The sequence below is a fragment of the Phascolarctos cinereus genome, unplaced genomic scaffold (genome assembly GCF_003287225.1).
Source record: "Phascolarctos cinereus isolate Bilbo 61053 unplaced genomic scaffold, phaCin_HiC Scaffold_5;HRSCAF=322, whole genome shotgun sequence".
NCBI lineage: Eukaryota > Metazoa > Chordata > Mammalia > Diprotodontia > Phascolarctidae > Phascolarctos > Phascolarctos cinereus.
The window spans coordinates 323,195,510-323,218,017 of NW_027555958.1; the positions used below are offsets into that span (position 1 = coordinate 323,195,510).

General features: G+C 44.5%; 1 protein-coding gene across 2 annotated transcripts in view; it reads right to left on the bottom strand.

The window, feature by feature from the left end:
• The window catches only part of PMVK (phosphomevalonate kinase), a 38,343-nt gene that overhangs the window by 12,659 nt on the left and 3,176 nt on the right, over positions 1 to 22,508 (bottom strand). The window contains exons 1-3 of one of the 2 annotated variants that reach the window (XM_020991949.2): positions 10,440 to 10,611; positions 6,561 to 6,624; positions 2,402 to 2,554 (exon numbers count right to left, since the gene is read on the bottom strand). In XM_020991949.2, coding sequence (XP_020847608.1) covers positions 2,402 to 2,554; positions 6,561 to 6,624; positions 10,440 to 10,534 — 312 coding nt within the window. In that variant the 5' untranslated portion in view covers positions 10,535 to 10,611. Of the gene's footprint in view, positions 1 to 2,401; positions 2,555 to 6,560; positions 6,625 to 10,439; positions 10,612 to 22,508 lie in introns of those variants that run through there. The other variant, XM_020991950.2, reaches the window with a different exon arrangement.

A 22,508-nucleotide genomic window follows, 5' to 3' on the forward strand; every position in this document is an offset into this window, starting at 1 on the left:
TTATAGCAACTCTTTTTGTGGTGGCAAAGAATTAGAAATTGAGAGAATGCACATCAATTTGGGAATGGCTGAACAAGTTGTGGTATATGAATGTAATGGAATACTATTGTGCTATAAGAAATGATGAGCAGGCAGACTTCAGAAAAACCTGGAAAGACTTATATGGACTGATGCTGAGTGAAGTGAGCAGAACCGGAAGAACATTGTACACAGTAACAGCCACATTGTGCGATGACTAACTTTGATAGACACAGCCCTTCTCAGCAATGCAAGGATCAAAGCCATCTCCAAAGGTCTCATGATGGAAAATGCTATCCACATCCAGACAAAGAACTATGGAATCTGAATGAAGATGGAAGCATACTATTTGCTCTCCTTTTCTTTTGTTGTTTTGTTTTGATTCTATTCTTTCTCGTAGTTCCTCCCATTGGTTCTAGTTCTTCTTTAAATCATGACTAATGTAAAAATATGCTTGATATGAACGTATATGTAGAGTCTATATAGGATTGCATGCCATCTTGGGGAGGAGGGAGGAAAGGTAAGGGGAGAAAATTTGGAACTCAAAATCTTATGGAAGTGAATGTTGAAAACTAAAAATTAATAAATCATTTTTAAAAATTAAAAAAGGTAAGTTCCCTTTGCCAGTGAAATCATACACACACACACACACACACACACACACACACCACACACACACACATGCATCCCAAAAAAAAGAACTGAATTTACAGACCAGACAACTAACCATTAAACATGGAACTGTTTTTTCATTTTTCAAAAGGCAGAACCTAAGGACCAGAAATTAGGCAAGGCCTGGGACCTTAAAGTACAAACATGGTAAAGCAGAAAAAGAACACTGATTCTGGAGTCAGAGGACACAGTTTCAAATCTTGCCTCCACCATTTAGCTGATGTGTGACTATGAAAGTTGTTTAACCTCCCTGGGCTTCAGTGTCCTTACGTGTGAAAAGAGAAGTTGGATGAAATGGCCTCTGAAGGTCCCCCCCTTCCCCCGAAGTCCTCGATTTATGATCCTATAATCTGTTCTCAACTGTCGCCAGCCCACATTCTCTTCCCTGATGTCCCTGCTCAGCAGAAAGAGAAACATGCAGTAGTGGATAAAGCACAAGTCTTGGGTTCAAGTCCAACCTCAGACACTGACTAGCTCTGTGACCCTGAGGGTATTTATGGTCAACTGGGACCTTGAAGTGAGTTTCATAAGTAGGCTAAGTAGAACTGTGCCCACTATCACTCATGTAGATCCTGTTCAGCCACATCCAGTGTCTGGCCCCAGATGGCCCCCACTCGTGTATTGTGTCTAGAACAAAGGATTATATAAAGAGAGAACTAATGGAATCTAATTTTTAAAAAAAGAACCTTTTTTAAAAAAACTTAACCTCACTTAACCTCTCTCAGTCTCTCTCTCCTAGTCTGTTAAAATGGGACTCAAAATAGCTCCCTCCCCACAGGGCTATAGTAAGAATCAAGTGAAATAACATATGTAAAGAGCTTTGGAAACCTTAACAGGCTTATGTAAATGGGAGGCTATTAGAATTCAGACTACTCATTGGAAGGACAAATACTGAAGCTTAAATACTTTGGCCACATAATAAGACAGGACTCTTAGGAAAAGATCCTGATACAGGGAAAGCTTAAAGGCAAACAGAGAAGCGGAGAGCAGAGGTTGACATGGATAGATAGTGTCAGGGAAGCAAAGAACCAGAGCTTGGGCAGACTTCAAGAGATAGTGGAGGACAGAAGAGCCTGGCGTGCCGTGACCCGTGGGGTCACAAGGAGTTGGACCCGACTGAATGAATGAACGACAATTCTTATGAGCTTGAATCCTGTCTCAGGCATTCACTTGCTAGGTGAGCCTGGGCAAGTCAATTAACATCTACTTTGGTTTTCCTCATCTGTAAAATGGGGATAATAACTGTACCTCCCTTACAGGGTAACTGTGAGAATCAAATGAGATAACATATGTAAATCAATTTCCAAACCTTAAAGCCCCATATAAACGTTAATTGTTATTAGACTGTGAGCTCCTCACCAACAGGAACTATGCCTCATATCCCTCAGCACAGTGCTGGACAGTGACACAGCAGGTGTTCAATGAATCCCTCCGGAGAAGAGTTAAGTGTGTGTGGCCCTCCTGGGTCCTGGCCCCCATAGAAGGTACATGAGCAGGAAGAAAGGAGGGGTTCAGAGGAAGGAAGAGATGCAGTTTCTGCCCCAGGACCAATCTGCTACTTTCAACCACATTCTGCACTCTAGGGATAGCTGGGTGGGGAGCCGGGGGGCGGGGGGGGGGGCTGGCGGGGAGGAGAACGAGGAAAGGACCAAGGCTGGGTCTGCAAGCCCCAAAGAACCTTCTGAAATACAGCTTTCGCAATCGCCCTTACCCAGACAGGCTGGGGGACCCCTTCCACAACCTTCCTGCAGAAGAAGCCTGGGTCCTCCTTCCTCTTCTCCTCTCCCCAGCGGATCATGTCCTGCCGAAAGGCCTCTTTGTAGTTGCTGGCATCAAGGAGTCGCTGGAAGTCCAATCCATGTTCCTGCTCAAAACATGTCAAAAAGCATTCACTGTGTGATCCTCCCCCCCAGAGGCCACTCCACCTCCAGGGGCTCGGCTATAATGAGGGGCGATCATTCCTGTCCCTTCCCACCCCTGGGAGGACATGCCCCTCCATTTCCATCTGTCTGGGGAATATATTGTGAGAACTAAACACACATCTTGTGTGATCAATCTTCCCCAATTATTCTGGAAATAAATTTCCCTCTCCTGAATAGAGAGCCAGGCCTCAGCAAAACATCAGAAAGGGAAAAATTCATCTCTGGGGCCTTCCCTAATGTTGAAACACTGCTCCCCACCCCAGCTCCTTCCTAAAATGCTGCTATTCTCTGAGGATTCTTTAGTTTTAACACAGGATGCCTGAAGACAGAAAGCCTTCCAAAGCAGCCTGATGACCTTATTTTACAAGTCAGGGCACTGAGGCTCAAAAAGGTTATATGCTTTAGGATCAGAATTAAATGGGAGGGGCAGAAAGGTGGTGCAGTGGATAGAGCACTCGCCTAGGAGTCAGGAGGACCTGAGTTCAAATCTGACCTCAGACACTTGGCATTTATTAGCTGTGTGACCCTGGGCAAGTCACTTAACACCAATTGCCTCACCAAAAAAAAAAAAAAAGAATTAAATGGGAGCTTGAAGGCCCCTCAGAGGTCAGTTAGTCCAACTCCTCCATTTTAAAAACAAGGAATCTGAGCCACAGAGATGAAGGGACTTATCTTTAATACACAACATAATCATCAGTGGCAAAATTTGAACCCATGTCCTCAGCCTCCAGTTGGGACCCATCCTACCATACTACACTTGTGCACGGATGCACAGAAAGTAATCACCAAGATTCACATCAAGACTTTAGCAATGCCCTCATCAGACCACATCTGAAGTCTAGGTCCCATTCCAGGGGGACATTTTAAAAGGGAAACTGATGAACTGGGGCACATGTGAAAGGTTTGGAAATTATATCATGTGAGAAGCTGAAGGGCTGGATTTGAGCCTGGCTCTGGTCCAGTGACTAGGGGATGGCGGGGGGGGGGGGCAAGTCCACCCTTCACCTCAGAGCCAAAGACTCCTCCTCTGTAACCTGAGGGAGGTCAGAGCAGCTCTGAAGTCCCCTTCCAGCTCCTACAGTCCTCTGACTCTATGACCCAGCATGCTCAGCCTGGAGAAGGGGAAAGGGGAACACGAGAACCGCTCAAGAAATTGAGAAAAAACTAGAGTAGCAGACTTGTTCCTTATTACTCTAGAAGACAGACAGAGATAAAAACACTCTAGCAAACAGGGCTGCCCTCTGTGGGGTGGGCTAGAGGGAAAGCTAACCAGCATCCTCCTTACCCCTGGTTGCTGTTCAGCTATTTCAGTCACGTCTGATTCTTCATGACCCCGCTTGGGGTTTTCTTGGCAAAGATACTGGAGTGGTTTTTACCATTTACTTCAGCTCATTTTACAGATGAGGAAACTGAGGCAAACAGGGTTAAGTGACTTGCAAAAAGTAACATAGCTAGTGAATGTCTGAGGGCCACATTTGAACTCAGGTCTTCCTGACTCCAAGCCCAGCACTCTATCCACTGAGCCACCTAGCTGCCTACCTAATCACTGCATGTACTTAATGGTTGCTTGTCTTTCATTCTCACACAGGACCATGGCATCAGGAAGGTTCAGAGGCTGGGTGGTCACCAGTGACCAGAAAGTTGGCCCAGATCAATCAATCCATGCATTAACAAGCATTTATATACACACACCCACTCACAGATTTTATACATGAGTACACATGTATTTTACATGTGTGTGGGATACATATATAAATGTGTACAGGATATACATATAAATGCATTGTGTGTATGCTTATATATTGTGTGTATATGTACACCTGTGTGTACATGCACATGTATATTTGTACATACATGCATAGGCCCAAGGAAGTTCCTTACACATATATGTGTGCACGCTTACACACACACATATCCAGGGTGCTCCTAAAATTCTTAGTGCATTTTTTTTCTGTTTTTTTCTTAATGCATTTTTAAATTATTAAAGCCTTCCACCAATGAGGTTTGGTAGAAGAGTACTAGACCAGTCCCTTTTTTTCCCTTTTTCTTTGAGCCAGCTGGGTGGATAGAGTGCTAGACCTAGGAGACCTGTATTTGAGTCCTGCCTCAACACTTACTAGCTGTGTGATCTTGGGCAAGTCACTTAACCTTTCTCAGCCTCAGTGTCCCCATCTGTAAAATAGGAGCAGCCAGGTGGAATGCTGAATAAAATACTGGGCCTGGAGTCAGGAGGACCTGAATTGAAATCCAGCCTCAGACACTTACTAGCTGTGTGACCCTGGGCAAGTCACTTAACCCTGTTTGTCTCAGTTTCCTCATCTGTCAAATGAACTGGAGAAGGAAATGGCAAACCACTCCAGTATCTTTGCCAAGAAAGCCCCAAATGGGATCATGAAGAGTCAGCTATGACTAAATAATAACAATATAGGGATAATATTAGTCTCCTAAGGTCGCTGTCAGAATCAAATTAGATAATAATTGTAAAGCACATTGCAAACCTTAGAGCTGTTTATAAATGCACTCTATCAGCATATAGCTATATGGAAAATAAACACAAGGTCATTTGGTCAGGGAGGCTCCAGAGAATCCAAGAAAGGCCTCAGGTAGAAGGCGGCACCTGGAGCTGAGCTTTGATGGAAACTAGAGATCCTAAGACGCAGAGCTAAAAGAGGAAGAAGTACATTTGAGGCACAGGCAATGGCCACGGCAAAAATGCAGAGGCGGGAGTTGAGACTTTGGGAAGGGAAGGAAGGAAGGCCAGTTAGACTGGGCTGTGGAATGCATAAAGGAGAGCAATATATGATAAGGCCGGAGAGGTGGCCTGGAGCGAGATGATAAGGGGTGAATGTCACTGTGGGAGTTGAGCGGAGGAGGGGCTGGAGAAGTGAGACTTGGACAGGTGACACACACCCCTAAGGTCCCGTCCAGCTCATAATTCTATTAACAGCTCTCCAAAGATGGCATCTCAAGCACTGCGACAGAGCTTGGGCGGAGGGTCAGGCGCTGACCATTGCCCCACCAGTGACACTGACGTAACAAACCTTTATTGGGCCCTGAAGGAAGCTTGTGGGGCTGCCATCAAGGAGCTGACAATCCAACACAGGAGATAAGAGCTACCATGTGGCTTTTCCAGAAATAAATTAGTCCGTGATAACTGCCACCAGAAAGGGACAAACAAGGTGCTCTTTTGAAAAAGGAGAGTTGTTCACTTCTGGCTGAATAGAGGAAGACCAAGGAAGGCTTCATGAAAGAGGTGACATCTGGGCCAGGCCCTGGAGGAGGACTATGACTCTGACAGGCACAGACCTGGTGGAGGGCAAAAGCAAAGGCATGGGGGCAGGAAAGTACCAGGTGTGTTTGGGGAACTGTGAGCAATGGGAGAGATTTCAATACAGGGAGAACAACATGCCTATTGTATGCCAGGTATTATGCAAGGTACAGAAACAAAAATGTAGTCCCTGCCCCCGGGAAGTTTATGTCCACTTGGGAGCAGGGAGGAAATAAGAAGTTACTGGAGTTTTGTGAGCAGGAGGGTAAGGCATCATTCCCCTCCAGCCCGCACTCCTAACTCTCCAGGCTTTCTCCACCACGTGTCTATGAGGATACTGCCCCTTCCCAGCTACCTTTCACAAACTGTCTTCTCTCCATTAGAATGGAAGCCCCTTGAGGGCAGAGACACAGACTGTCTTTCCGCTGGAATCTGTATCGCCAGGTCTTACTTAGCACAGTGCCTGGCACACAGAAAGCATTTACTAAATGCTTGCTGACTTGACTTAAAAGCCTGTCCTGCCTGAAGGCATACCACCTAACAGAAGTGAAGCCCAGAAGTAGGCTAGGGCAGGCAGACACCAGCCTGAGATGAAAGACATGTTACAGCTTACCTGCAGATGAGCATTAATTAACAAGCTGAGCTGGAAAATTCAGGGGCGAAGCAGATATATGACATACCTGGGCGTACTGCTCCTTCAGGGGTCCAGAGAGCCGAAGCACAGCACACACATCCGTCCCCAGCCTGTGGGATGGGAAGACACCCCCCCAAGGCCAGAACTGGGTTAGCTCACTTCAACCTGCATCTCCCCACCCAGTGTTCTGCTCCACCTTCAAGCCAACACTTGTACCTTTAGGACAGCCCAGCACCTACCACTCCCCTCTGGCAGGACTGAGTTACCCTTGCAAGATACACTCCATAGACTCTTCCCATAACCTGGGGAGCCCGTGACTCCACCAGCTACCTCACCAGCATGAGAGATTCAGGCTAGAGAAAAGGAAAAATGTCCTGCTGGTGAGAGCTGTTCAAAATGATGTCACCATAGGAAGCTAGCTATGAAATATGTTTTTCCAAGAACTCTCTCATCAAAATGGGGGGCTCCCAGCCTCAAAGAGATGACCTGTATGTACTTAGTACCTAGACAGGGAGAGAGGGGACCAGACCCTAATTTAAGTCCCAGCTCTGCTGCCACCCTGGGGCAGGGCCTCACTGCCTCATGCCTGGACTATGACATAGCCTGCTGGCAGGGCTGCCTGACTCCAATCTTTCCCCACTCCAATCCATCCTCCAATCAACTAACAAAGTTATATTCCTAAAGTGCAGGTCTGACCACGTCATCCGCTCCTGCTCAAGAAACTCCAGTGGCTCCGTATCACCTCTAAGATCAAACACAAAATCATCTTCTTCGCATTCAAAGCCCTTCATAACCTATGCTCCCCACCAGCTCCCACCTTTCTAGTCTTCTGACACCATACACCGCCCACTCCAAGCACTCTATGTCCAGTGACACTGGCCTCCTGGCTGCTCCATGAATAAGCCATTCTGTCTCTCTGTTCTGGGTGTCTTCTCATTCCTACCTGGAATGTTCTCCTTCCTATCTCAGCCCCTTGGCTTCCTTCAAGTCCCAACTAAAATCCCACCTTCTACAGGAATCCTGTCTCATCCTTTTAATTCTTGTGGCTTCTCTCTGTTAACTAATCCCAATTTATCCTATAATTTGTCGTCTCCCCTATTAGACTGTGAGCACCTCCAGGGTGTTCTTTTACCTTTCTTTGTATCCCCAGCATTTAGCACAGTGCCTGGTACACAGAAGGCATTTAATAAATGCTTACTGCTGACTGACTTGAGCAACCTACTTTCCCTTCTATTTCCTCCTCTAAAAAATAAAGAGGGCTGGCTTAGATGACTTAGAATCCTTTCAACTGGGACATTCTCTGAAACTTCTCAAGATCCCTTTCAGCCTGAAAAGTCTGTGACTTCTAAGACTGATGCTGAAATCAAAACAAGATCTCAGATCTGCTTAAATGGAGGACATCAGAAGAGAAGCCTGGAAGAGGAGGGTGGAATCCTGGAATCCCAGAGATGGAAAAGACCACCCAATCCACCTAATCCAACTCCTTTGTTGTTGTTATTGAATCATTTCAGTCATTTCCAACTCTCCATGACCCCATTTGGGGTTTTCTTGACTGGTTTGCCATTTCCTTCCCCAGCTCATTTTACAGATGAAGAAACTGAGGTAAACAAGGTCAAGTGATTTGCCCAGGGTCATACAGCTAATAAGTGTCGGAGGCCGGCTTTGAACTCGGGTCCTTCCGAGGGGCCTAGGCCAGTGACTTCAACCACTCCAATCGCAATCCAAACACCCCAGTCCACTCCTACCCAAAGCATGAATCCTTCCTTCAGCAATTCCAACAGGAATCAAGAAACATTTTATCTAACACATGCAGGATGAATGACCCATGGCATTGTGGATCTAGAGAGCTTCCAAAGGAGTCAGGAAGATCTAGCAAATCCTACCAGTGAAACATATTCCCTGTGTGACCGAGGGTAAATTCCTTAATGACTGAGTGCCCCAGACAACTCACTAATAAGATTTTAAGTTACACAGAGTTACAGATATGTGTGGGTGGAAGAAGTTTTCACACCAGGAGTTTCCCCAGATAGATGATAATTACATATTCAGCTCTACCTACCTATCTATCCATCATTCTATTTATATAGATATATATATATATGGTTATATATATGGTTATATATATGGTTATATATATGGTTATATATAAAATATGTATATATGTATATGTATGTGTCTATACATATATTTATACATAGACGCGCGCACGCACACACACACACACACACACACACACACACACACACAGTCATTTCAATTCCTGGAGTATTTATTATTGCTCTATGGGCACAAGACTAAAAAGGAAATGGGCCCCTGCCCAACAAGAAGCACCCTTGTGGAGCTCAGTGATTTTTTGGCTGAGAATGCTCTGGCTGGAGGAAAGTTGAGAGTGTGCTATGGGAGGGACTGAACACTGAGCTACAGAGCCCTACCCATGACTCTCCCCCAAACCTTCAGTATTAAGCAGCCAGCCCAAAGCATTTCCACCAACCCTGCCTTTCAACAAGGCCCCCTCTCTCCCTCACCTGTAGCCCTGAACCTACTCCTAAGGTTCCTATTCCTCAGCCTTGATAGGCATACCTTTCTTAAAAGTTAATCAAGATGTTTAAAATAATAACTCTAATGGCATTGATTTTCCATTTTAAGTTTGCAAAGTGCCTTACATAGATTATGGCATTTGATGCTCACAACAACCTAAGAAGTAGGTACTATTATCCCCATTTTGCAGATGAGGAACTTGGGGCTAGGAGCTGTTAAATGATTTACCCAGCATCATCATATAGCTACTAAGTGTCTGAGGCAAGATTTGAACACAAGTCTTCCAGGTCAAGCACTCTATTCACTTTCATCACCCACCGAGCTCCAAGAAAAAAGGGGGACAGGGGTGAAGGTGCCAGTGTTGTGTGAAGACACAGAGATATCAAATTTGAGGCCCAACATTACCAAGTGCTGCCTCAACCAAATTAAAACATAATTGGAAAATATTCAACAAAATAAATAAAATACAATAAAACATAGATAACATTATATTTTAAAACTAAGTCAATATGCAGCCCACAAGGATCCTTATGTACAGATTAGTGTCCTCCTTTCTTTTGAATCTGATGTGGCTGATGTAAAGAGCCTGGCTGAGTTTGGAGTCCGAAGCTCTAGGTTCTAATCCCAGCTCTGCCACTCAATCCCTGTGTGATACTAGGCAAGTCATTCCATTTATATGGGCCTAGGTTTCTTCATCAGTTACAATGAGAAGAGTAGATGAGGCATTGATCTCTATGGTGTCTTCCAGCTCTAAATCCTATGATGCAAAAAGCCTAAACCCCTAGTTCGTTTAGGTAGTGTCACTTCAAACTGATTTTTGAGGGGGCTACAGCCTGGTTTCTTTCAATTCAATAAGCATTGATTAACAAAGATATCAAAGACGGGTTCCAAGTGCCAGTAATAATGACCACTACCTTCTGATCTGTAGAAAGGTGGTGGACTACATGTGCAAAAAACTGCATGCACTGTCAGATACAATGGTAATAGTGGTTTGTTTCATTTCACTGTTTTTATTTCAGGGGAAGTTTCTCTGGTGGGCAGGTAGAGGGGCTGAGGGCATTAGGAACTGACAGTGACAGTAGTATGAAAAACAACAAAGGAATAATTTTTTAAAGCAAGCAATGATTAAAAGAGCCTACTATGTGCAAGTTACAAAGTGCTGGGGATCTGGAGACCAAAAAACAAAAACAAAAACCATTCCTGCCCTCAAGGAACTTATGTTCTAAGACAGAAGGTCTGTGCCAGACACTGCATTACTTACCTGGCAACGACCCCTCAACCCCCTTCCACCGACCCAGCAAGTGACGCCAAACATACGTCCCCATCCCCAAGTGGACCTGCACCTGTCCTAAATTTGACACCTCTTTCACCCATCCCTGCTGACTACCTGCTCCGCAATTCATTCGTCACGAAGTCCTTCCCGGACTTCCTCTTGCCACTAAACAGGAGCACCAGCCGCGGAGACTCAGCCCTTGGAGCCATGGGACCCCCAATCCCTCAACAACCCCTGAGCAGGTAAACTGTTCAGACTAACCTACCCCAGGTACACATGGGGAGAAAGGGACTCAACCAAACGGTAGGGGGGGAGGAAGGGATAAAGGAGAAATTCTCTCCTCTTCTTGTCTGAAACTGCACAGGATCCTAGGCTCCCAAACGTATATATTTATTAAGCGGAGGAAAGAGAATTAGTTCACGGGGAAGCGAAAGATATTATCACCGCCGAAAGCCTTCTCCTCGAAATACTCCCCCCAGCTTTTCTCTCTTCGGCCAACCCAACCCCGCCCCGGACCGTTCCACTTCCCCGACTCCGCCTCCTTTGTCGGAAGAGGGGCAGGATGAGCATTCTCATTTGATCCGAAGGGGAACTATATAAAAACTTCCGGAAGTAAATTTTAATTTGCCTCCTTTAGAGTTCTCTATACTTTTAAAATATTGAATTATAATGACAGCTTAAGGATATTTTTAGAAACTTTGTCACTATTCGCGTCTTAACACCAATATACTGAGACAAAGTTAAGTTCTCCCCCCATTATATAAATGGTTCATTCTACAGATGATACTGACTTACCAAAGAGGCGGGGTTGAGGGAGGAGCGTACATACGCAAGACATCAGGTTTTGGGGGAGGATTTTGTCTCTCCAATGCTATTGGATGGTAAATTCCAAAATTATAGGATTCTAGAAACAACTACGGTTTGGAAAGCGCTTTCCTTGACTCTGTGAATATTGAGTAATAATCCAAGCATGATTATGTGTGTTGGACAGAGGAGGAAACTGACGCTAAGTGACTTGTCCACGATCACACTGCTAGCCAATAGATTAGCCAAAGAGTCGTTTTTGAACCTCACAAACCTGACCCATTTCATGGACATAAAAAGTCAGCCAAAACTCCATGAAGGGGGAAATAAGTGTTCTAGGGAACTCAATTCAATAGAGGCCATTTATTCCCAAAGCATTTGAAATGGGATAGAAATAAGATGCTAGGGACATGAGGTGACCTATCCTACCCTGGTATCTCAAATTGTTCAACCCAAACCAAAAACGACGCCCTGTTCAAGAGTCGTTTTAGCCTTCATCCACACAGAGCATCTCCAAAAGGCAGACAAGCTCTAACCCTCCCAGGGAACTGGTCTTCCAGAATGAGTTTCAGAGCCCTTTCCTTGGGTTCCAGCCAGGCCACAGTCTCCCATCTTCATTTACCTTGGAGTAAGTACAAGAACTCTCTTTAACTCTCCAGCAGAGAGTGAGAGATTGATTCATCAGCCTGAGGTTTAGGAGGTGATGACAAGCAAGGGAGTAAACTTATCCAGCTTCCTTTCCCCCTCTGCCTGGACCTTTACCTTTCAGCCTCCCCAGCTATATCTGAAAGAAAGCACTGGAATGGTTCACTAGGGCACAGAAAATACCCCTCGGGGGGAACAGCTAGGTGGCACTGTGGATAGAGCACTGGCCCTGAAGTGAGCAGAACCCGAGTTCAAATCCGATCTCAGACCAGATACTTGACACTAGCTGTGACCCCTGGGCAAGTCACTTAACCCCAATTGCCTTGCCAAAAAAAGACAAGAAAGAAAGTGCCCCGTGATTCCACCTTTTCACTCACCTGTACTGATTTCAACAAGTATCCTCTCCTGCCTCCTGGTCTCATCCCTGAGAGTTGTCCTGATACCGATCTGTGGCTGCTGGGAGCTAATGTCAGGAAACTGAGGTTCCTGTAACAGCTGGGGAGGAGAATTTTCCTAACCCGACATTCTGTGCTGTCTGCCCCTTCTCCCCAATACACCACTACCCACCTCCTGCCCATCCAAGGACTCCTTCAGGAGCCCCTGGCTACCTCTGGATTCTGTGCCTCCCATTAGAAGCCCAGATGCCCAGGGGAAACCTGTGCTAAGGGAATGAATGTGATCAGAAGAAAAAATAATTTACAAGTATTAAGTACAACGAGGTACCACGGATAAGAAATAAAATGAAAAAAAAATAGTCCCCAGACTCAAGGAGTGTATATTCTATTGGAACAAATGCTCAAGATTTTCCTACTGTATTCCTGCTCATACTGCCCTTTTAAGGGAAAAGAAGTGGGGAAGAGATAGAATAGTTGTGTAAATCCTCCTCTTAACTTCCAACTGTCATTCCTACTTCTTCCTTTGGGGGCCAAGTCAAATCCCTCTTGTGAGGGTGGTGCAGTGGAAAGAACTCCCTAGGTTCAATTTCTATCTTCACTATTTACTAGCTGTCTGATCATGGACCAGTCACTTACCTAAGCCTCACTTTCCTCATCAGTAAAATGGTTATGACACTGGCTTTAGGCTGGATATGCACTTGGTAGTTATCCCAGGTAACAAGAGATGCTGAAGCAGCAGCACACACAAGCCCACAAGAAAACAGCATCACTTTACAATTAATTTGCCAACAAAGAAGTATATAATAAGACAGCTAAGTAGTGTAGTGAATAGAATGCCAGGCCTGGAGTCAAAAAGACCTGAGTTCAAACTGGCCCTTACTAGCTGTGAGACACTGGGCAAGTCACTTAAACTCTGTTTGCTTCAATTTCCTCAACTGTGAAATGGGGGTAATAACAGCAAGTACCTCACAGGGACTTTGTGAGGATCCCAAAGAGATAGTATTTGTAAAGTGCTTGGCATAGTGCCTAGAACATAGTAGATAAGAACAAATGCTTATTCCCTTCCTCTAATTAATACATATTATGTGTATGTATGTGTATGCGTGTAGGTATATAGTATGTATATGGATCTATATATGTGTGTATGTATAGTTCCCTCCACCAGATAGACACTAAAGCAAACAGGCTAATGGTGTTGTCTCATTGAGATTCCAGCTTTACCTGTCAGGAAAAAAATCCTTACTGTTTTTTTAAATTCCAGCCTACTGCTCAGAATCATAAAAATAGTAATATCTATAGATCCAGAGCCCCCACTCTGCCTCTGGGAAATGTCCTAGCTCACCCTTGACCTTCTATATTTATAATATACAGGCAATTGACATTCTATAGCCACACAGTATATTCAAAAGGAAAATTACAAAGAAGCTTTAATAAAAATTTCTCCTCACTAATACTATGCCCAGTTCTTTCCAAACCTCTCAACATTCCCTCTTAAAGTGTCAAGGAGATGATTTTGAAGCGTTGATCAATCTTTACCCCCACCCCAAAGGTCATGGGAAAGATCAAGGGAAGGGATTGTGTGTTTGCTACCAGCAGCAGTGGTCCCCTCTGCTAGCAAGGGAAGAAATGTGAAAAGGAATCCCAGGGTCAGCTCTTTTCTTGAATCCATAGCTAACATTCTTCAGCATTACAAGGGGTCACATTCCCTGAAGCTTCTTCTTCCTTCCAATAACTGTATCAACTATATTTTTTAACTATGTCATATGTATCTCTGCTCCCTGCATGGATGCATTGTCTCCTATTGCTCTGATGACATGAGGGCCGAAGAGTGGGAGGGAGGGACACAAAATTCCCTTCTGCTGCTTCTCCCTTGTAGAAGCCAAGGAGTCCACTATATCAGGAGCTCCCAAGCCTGGAATGCTGAGCTCCCATACTGCTGAATTAATTGCTATTTGTGGGTTTTGTTATAAAATATACACCCAGGAGATTTGACTGATTCTCTCAATCACACTGTTTCCTTCTTAACACAACTGGAGAAGAATTTTTACCTAATACAGTGGTGAGGCCTAGATTAATTTTTACAAATTAAAATCTAATTGTTGTGGCCTTGTAGGAAAATTCCTTAGCACATATTTGATACTTTGGGACAATATTCTGGGCCTCCTGTGATTATGTTAATTGGGGTGGGAGTGGAATCTGCTCCCTTATACATGCAGTCAGTGCAATGCCAATGAGAGAGACAACTGGAATAGAATTTGTGAGATGGTCACCATCAAGAACAAAACTTCCCCTAATATTTTATGGGACATAAAGAGAGAACAGGAAAGCTGAGTGGTCACAGGCAACAAACCTCACAAGAAGACAGGGAAGTGGAAAGATATGTACTCATGCAATAGGTGAGGGGACCCTTTTCTAGCTGTTTGCCCTGGAGATTTGGGATGTCCCAAGCACGGCACTATGACTTGCACTAAGACAATGAGATTGGAAATGGGAGACTTTGACAGCATGAGAGTCTAGAGGAGAAAGAGAGCCAAGACTGTGACCATTGATCCCCTAAGTCAGAAGAACACAGAGCCCCATCTGGGAGCAGAAACCAGGTGAAGATTGGGCAGCCACTGAAAATCCCATGAGCTAGTGAAAGGGAGGGGCTGACTGCCCTTTCCCATAGTACTTCTCTTCCTTATGGTACCTAACCCAGAGATGGAGTCCCAGATATGAAAATCCTTTACTTGATCCTCTCCACAACCTGTGGGTGAAGATGATTTGAGACTCTCCTGGAACCCCAAAGAGCTTGGAGTGTTAGCAGAAGGTTTGAAGAAATGGATAGAGGCAAATAAGGAAAGTTTTAAACTTTGTTTCTTTCCATTTTCATTATGTTCAGGAAATTCTGTGGCCACAGTATGTTGAGTAACCGAGTCCTATGATTATGGGTTTCAGTGACAGAGGAAATTCCAGATGCAGGGCAGGGGCTCTAGAATCATGTATGAGCTGTAGATTTCACATTGTTTTTATTTTCAGCAAAATCCATAGTGTCCCCTTCCAAATATCTCTTGTTAACTTGAAGACAGGAGAGGGGAGTCAGGGATGGGAAGATGAGGGTATTCTAAGCATCTGTAAGCTCAGCCCCTACTGCTCACCAGTGGGGATACTGAAAGCTTTTAAGGGGACCTATACTACACATGCTGGGGGAGATGGAGAAGAATTGAGATGGCTGATGGACTAATAGCTCCTGGAGAGTATTACCTGGGGGACAACGTAAAGCTCCTTTGCTAGATAATTAATACAGGGACACGATACCTTTCTATAGACAACACACAAGTAAATTTGGATTATTGCCACTCTTCTAGTGGGGCACACTTGTCTTACCTGCCTTATTGAGTTATTGAGGAAAGTATTTTGCAAAACTTAAAGTGCTATGTGAATGAAAGCCATTATTCTAAAATAGTGAAGTAGCCAGACAGTTCTCTAGTTGATAATTGAGAGCTGGGGCTAGGTAAGCAACTTTGCCCTCGCTTCAGCTGCCCAACTGAGGCAAAGAGAAGGGAAGTAGGCAAAGGGTCAGAGGTGAGGGAGCTAGGATTAGGGGCAGGGGAGACCCTCAGAGGGGATTTTGAAAAGCTGCCAGAGCTCTCCATCCTACTGATCATCTTTCTCCCAGCTGTCCCAATCTTTACCCTCACACAGCCATCATTCTAGCTCAGCCCCTCAACACCTCTCACCTGGATTACTGGAATAGCCTCCTAAGTGGTCTCCCCGCCCCCATCTATGCCCCCCACCCAAATTTAACAAGCATTTATCAAGAGCTTACGGTGTGCAAGTCACTAGTTCTAGGGCCTAGGGATGCAAAGACCAAACAAACAAAAATGTCCCTGACCTGACGTAAGTGACATTCATTTACAACATCCATCCTTGACACAGCTGACCCAAAATAATCTTCCTAAAATCTGACCATATCACTCAAAAGCCTGTTCAAAAAATTCCCATCACTAATAGCCTGACATTCCATTCCTTCCACAGTTGGGACCCAAACTGCCTTTCCAGCCTTATTATTCTTGTTGGGGTCTGTTGCTGGGACCAAATGGAACTTCACAGAAGAATTAGATGATGAAAGCAATGGGCCCTTTTATTGGGAACATTTAAAGGAAGGCCACATGACTTAAGTGGAGACAACCAAAGAAAGGTGGGAGGAGGCAGGGACGAGAGAAGGGTCCAAAGGGAGCTCACTGAAATGGAAGCTAAGTCTAGAACTGACACCTCAAAACTAGGTGCAAATCTCCTATGTTTGGCCAAAGCTGATACCTCCAAAGCAGACCTGGCAAGGAATACAGTCAGGAAAGTTGTCAGGGAGCCTTGGGCATGATGGTCTTTGGGCCATGGCAGAGGAGAGGAGTCTGGTGGGACATTGCAGTGGCTGCCTCTAGGATTTAGTATATCACAACACCAAGCTCTTCAAGGGATTCCTGAGTCCATCTTCACTCCATGCGTCTGGGCATCTTGAAGTCCTACTTGGGTAGGTCTGATTGGTTTTCTGATTCTGGGATAATATCAGGGAGATTGCCAATCAACCAGGATATTGTCAGTTTCTACCCTGGAAGCTCCCAGGCATAGATAATACAGATAGATTCAGCAGGAGGGAGATCTTTCCAGAAAAAGGGCCCAGGGGTACCAAGCAAGAAGAGGTAGCTTAACTGAGAAGTCCTAGAGCACAGTGACTGGAGTTATTCTTGTTTGTTTGTTTTTGCCTTCCTTTAGATCCCCAATGCTTAGCATAATGCCTGGCATACGTGCTTAATAAATGCTTGTTGACCTGTTAAAAGGAAAGAGACAAGGTCTAAAAAAAAAAAGAGGCATTTCTATACTATGCTTTAATTTATATAGTATACATTCTAGCTAAACTTGGCCACTAGGCAGGTAGAAGACACAGTGGATAGAATGCTGGGCCTATAGTCAGGAAGACTTGGGTTTATATCCAGCCTCAGACAATTGCTAGCTGTGTGACTCTGGGCAAGTCACTTAAATCTCAGTCTGCCTCAATTTCCTCAACTGCAAAATGGGGATAATAATAGCACGTATCTCCCAGAGTTGTTAGGTGGAAATGAGATAATTGTAAAGTGCTTACTTAGCAAGTGCCTGGCATAGAGTAGGTACTAGGTGAATGCTATCATCATCATCATTATTATTATGATTTGAATTTGCTATCTCCCTCCTCTGGGAGTTCATATAGGCCATTTCCAATTCTTATGATGGCCGGCCATCCCACAGAGCACATTCGGAGTTGCCATTCCTGATTTCTGACAACCACATGAAAGCTAGATATCTGCTTCCAGCTGTGTGTGACTCATCACTGAAGGGCTTGAACTTAGACATCATAAAGAGTGGCTGCAGGGCCAGAGAACCCAATGACACAGTGGATATGCAAAAGTAAACAGCTCTGGGTCCCACTCCCACCCCCCACCCTGACTTCTCTCTTCCTTTCCAGTAGTAAACGCTTCTCAGAACTGTCTTAAGCTGCTTCCTGGGATTCTGGTTGGGGAGAGAGGTTGGGGCTAGAGCCCCATTCTTCACCCCAGCCTCCATGCGGCCTTGAACACATGGCAACTAAAAGGGCACATCTTGCTTAGGCAAGTCTGAGCCTAGGTTTGGGCTGTCTCTTTTGTGTCTGTTATGTCTTTATCTTGGGCGAACACAAGATTCTGGCTCTCATCCGCTCAGAGCTGAATGGTAATGGGGGAAGATTCCCCAGAAACTATTTCAGCATTCTTGGAGGGAGTTGCCACAAGAGAATTAGGCCAAACCTGGCTACTTTATCAGCAGAAAGGAGCTCAGCAATGAGTTGTGTGGCTATGGCAGAGCCATAGTGAAATGAAAAATGCCTAATTAAAAGTCCGGCAAACTGGTTTATGGTCAATGAGGTATCAGTCTCTCAGAAGATTGTACCAGTAGTTACAAGATAGATTACTACTGGGATTTTTTTTTAAAGTTTGTTTTTGTAAAATGCCCCCTTGTGAGTGTCCCATGCTCAGCATTCCTTTTGTGTATAGGAATAAATTATCTGTCTCACACCAGAGTGATATTGAAGATGGAATACTTTTTTTACTCTCCTCTTTTAGGGAAGCTCTAGATGTAAGCCATAAATAAAACCATCTTCTGTTTCTAGGTAGAGGCAGCTAAATGGTGCAGTGGATAGAATGCTGGGCCTGGAGTCAGAAGACCCGAGTTCAAATCTAGCTTCTGACACTAGCTATGTGACCCTGGGTGAGTTAACTTAACCTCAGTTTCCTCAATTGTACAAGGATAAAAATATCATTTCTCTCAAAGGGCTGTTGTGAAGATTAAATGAGATAATATTTGTAAAGTGCTTAGCACAGTGCCCAGCACATAGAAGGCTTTAAAAAAGCTTATTCCTCCCTTCCCCATCTCCACCTGATAAATTTCTTGGCCCAGAACAGTTGCCATGTTCTCTATGAAGCCTTGAAAGGGCTGAGCATATGTGTCAGTTTATATTTAATAATTGATATGATATGTGCAATGAATATACTAATAGATCAGATTTTTCAGAACTGCCTCTCTTGTGAGTCAGACTCACAATGCAGCTTGAACTGACCAATCAAACTTTGACAAGGCTCACAATCACTGGCACCCTGCTGCCTGCGCACCTGAAGTGAGGCGAATCAAAGACTGCAGAACCTGCGTCCGTCACAGAACTCTGCTCCTGTGACCCACCAAATAACTCCCCCCAAGGACTCGAGCAGTATTGCTCCCACAGGACTCCAGAATTGTTGTATTGTCTTCCATTTGTAGGTTTGTCGTGGGAAACCACTCAAGCCCAGAAAGATATTGTTTGTACTCTACCTTCCCCCATCCCTTCCCAGTGTGATTTATGTATATAATCTCTGTCTTCACTTCAGCAAGGTGGAATTCTGATCAGGAGAATTTCTGATTTGCAAATCTGTTCCTCATAATGAAACTAATTAATTAAATGGCTACTTGATTACTGGCACTTTGTCTCTGACCTGCTATTTCATCATTCTCAGGTTAGAGACTGGCTCAGTAAAATCCTGTTAACGCTTTATGGGCCTCAACAAAAAAGAAGCTACTTTGATGAGTCTATCCTCCTGACAACAACCAGTCGATCATCCTGGGAACAGTTCCAGTCATTGAAAACTAACCAGGAATTGTCTATGACTCTTCAACAGGGTATCCATGGGTATGCCTACTATCTCTATAGAATAGGGCCCATCAGATATCCCAAAGGCTTACCACGAAAGTTGATCAGGAAATTTCCTTGATCAATGTTAACATCTCTTCTGGGAGATTAATAATACTTGAAAGGGTAGTGTGTGAAAAAAGTACACTGCAAACATTCAAGCTCTATAGAAATGGGAGTTCTTGCCTTGTGGAAGAGTCTGGAATGGCCGCCTTACTGGAAACTGGGACAAGGAGGCTAATTCTTCTTGTACAGGGGTTAAAAAGGATGAAGTCCCCAAAAGAAAAGCTCCCAAAGAGACTATTGCCAACAGCCAGACATGAGAGGATCTGGCAGATTCTGGGATTGCAAGAATACCCAGTCCAGCTCAGAGGGTGTCTGGTGTCTCTATGTTTATAGCTATCTGAGTCTGTTTCTCCAGAGATGATCATCATCCCAGGGCAGAGAAGCAGGGTTCTTCTTCCAGCAAAAACATGGCAGTTGACCTTTGAGAAGGAGAAGGAAAGTGATTTTTCTTCTCCCTAGCAGCTTCCAACTTGGGAGTAGAGATAGGAATTCAGGTTACCAGGAGGTGTAGTCTAGGCCAGGCTGAGGTTCTCTGAACCCACAGAAGGTAGAGTCCTTGTATCAGGAAGTTTAGAGCTTTTCATTCTAAAGCCTTCAATTTCTCCTATTGGTAGTGGTTGTTGTCCATTCTCGAAGAGGACCAAATTGACATCACTATGTTGGGGTCAAGGTGCATTGTGTCCAACTGTGGCTGATCAGACCAATACAAGCTTGGAAGGCTCTACCACAGGTCAGGAGTCCATATGAAAATTTGAACTGGAGCTGTCCCCAAATTTATACATCTCACATTTCTCTTGAGCTACTGCAATTCTGCTTTGCTCATAAAGCACAGTGCCTTCTTTGATGCGGGCACACCACCTTGGATAGTCCTGCGCCAGTGTTTCCCACGTCTCACAATCGACTCCAAAGTTCCTCAGGGAGACCTTGAGAGTATCCTTGTATCACTTCTTCTGACCTCCATGTGAGCATTTGCCTTGTGTGAGTTCTCCATAAAATAGTCTTTTAGGCAAACATATATTTGGCATTCAAACAATCAGAATTACACTCTCTGCGGTAGAGTTTGAATGCTTGGCAGTTCAGCTCAAGAAAGGACATCAGTATCAGGTACCTAATCTTGCCAGGGGATCAGAATCTTCCTAAGACAATTGAAATGGAACCAATTTATTTTCCTGACATGGCACTGGTAGACTGTCCAGGTTTCACAGGCATAATGAAGTCAGCACAACTGCTCAGTAGACCTTCGGTTTGGTAGGAAAGCAGTCTAATACCTCTTCTCTCCCATACTTTCCTTCAGAGCCTCCCAAACCCCGATCTAACTCTGGTAACATTTCCCCTAGGGATAATTCCCCATTCCCATTCACTGGCTCCCTAGCATTCTCCTCTCAAGGTTCTAGAGGTAACGCAAGAGGCTAGGGGGCAGTTTTCTAGTATTCTAGCTCATGAGCCCCCATACAGTATGCTTCTCATTAATTATCAACTAGCCAGACAATTATAGTAGGAACAATTGGTACAAAAACATCACCCCACCCAAAAAAAAAAAGTCAGACACTTTCTCCCACAAGTACATACAGAATCCACAGGAAAGTGGGCTTGATCTTAGAGAACATATGTAGCAAAGGAGCTACCTCATAGCTCTTACTTGGATGGAAGTCCTTTCCTCTCTTCATAAAGTTCTCCTTGGGTAGATGTAACTCTCTGCTAGGGTCTGAGTGCAGGGACCCTGAAACTTCATTCTAGATGGATGAATTGTTTGTTACTGGCCCCTGTTACTGGGGAAACATTGCTTCAAACTTCTCCTCCCCCTTCCCATCTTGCTGCTCTCTGGTTCCAGCTCCTCAAAGAGCTCCCAAAGTTGAACCCTCAGTGTAGTTGCTGAAATGCTCCCACTGGAATCTCCTTGTCTGCTATACATAGGCCTGAATTGGTGTCTAATTCTTTTAGCTAATTCTAATACATTTTGTCATCTAATTTTTATCAAATGACTTTTTTAATCCATTTCACTCTTTGTACCTAGTTTATACCTCTGACTGACTGATTCAATAGAGTATCTAGGGATTCTTCCCAGCACAGTGCCTGGCACTCAGTAGGTGCTTAACAAATGTTTATTGAATTGAATTTATAGATTGATTCTATAACTTAGTTAGGAAGTTTTCTTACCTGTACTGCTACTGGTTGGGGTTAACGGTTACAACTACCCTGAAAGTTTGGAAGCTTTCATAGCTAAGGGAGGAGGCAGAGCAAGGATTTGAATTTAGGTCCTCTTGACTCCGGTCACCATTGCTGTATCCAAGGTTCAACTTAGCTGAGAATAATAAGATTTGCAAAGCACTTTAGGTACATTATTTCATTCAGTCCTCACAATAACCTCCACATCCTCTAGGTAGGATCTGAATTAAGTCACAGGGAATTTTCCCTGGGATTCAACAGAGGGGGGAAAGTGACCTCAAAACTTGATTCCTCTATTCAAGGTACTACCAACCCAAGGTCACATTAGCCATGCTGCAAAAGAGAGCTGATAAGTGGGGTAGAGGAATAGAGGAGAGGTCCCCAGGAGAAAGTTAAGGCAGCTAGGTGGCGCAGTGGATAGAGCAGCAGCCCTGGATTCAGAAGGACCTGAGTTCAAATTCGGCCTCAGACACATAACACTTACTAGCTGTGTGACCCTGGGCAAGTCACTTAACCCCACTGCCTAGCCAAAAACAAAAAAAAAAGTAAGAAAGTTGCACCAGTTCTCTCCTGAGTTGGTGACTGTCAGCCTGTTAATATATCTGCCTCCATGTTGGCTCCACCCCTAGCCCTTAGTACCTAGTATCCTTAGTACTTAGCCCTTCATCCCTGGTACCATTGGCATTCTGGGGCTGAGTACATCTCTAGGGAAGAAGGATGGAGAGGAGGTTGCAGATGGGGAAAAGTAAGGAGAGAGAAAGGTCTTTGTGGGAGAAACTAAATCTGATTTTGTAGAAAGGCCTTCTCCAAACATAGGGAGGGGAGTTGGGATTCAACCCTCCTTCTTAACCTGACCCTCAAGCCCAAGGAGTGGCTAAAGAAAATCAATTGATCAACAAG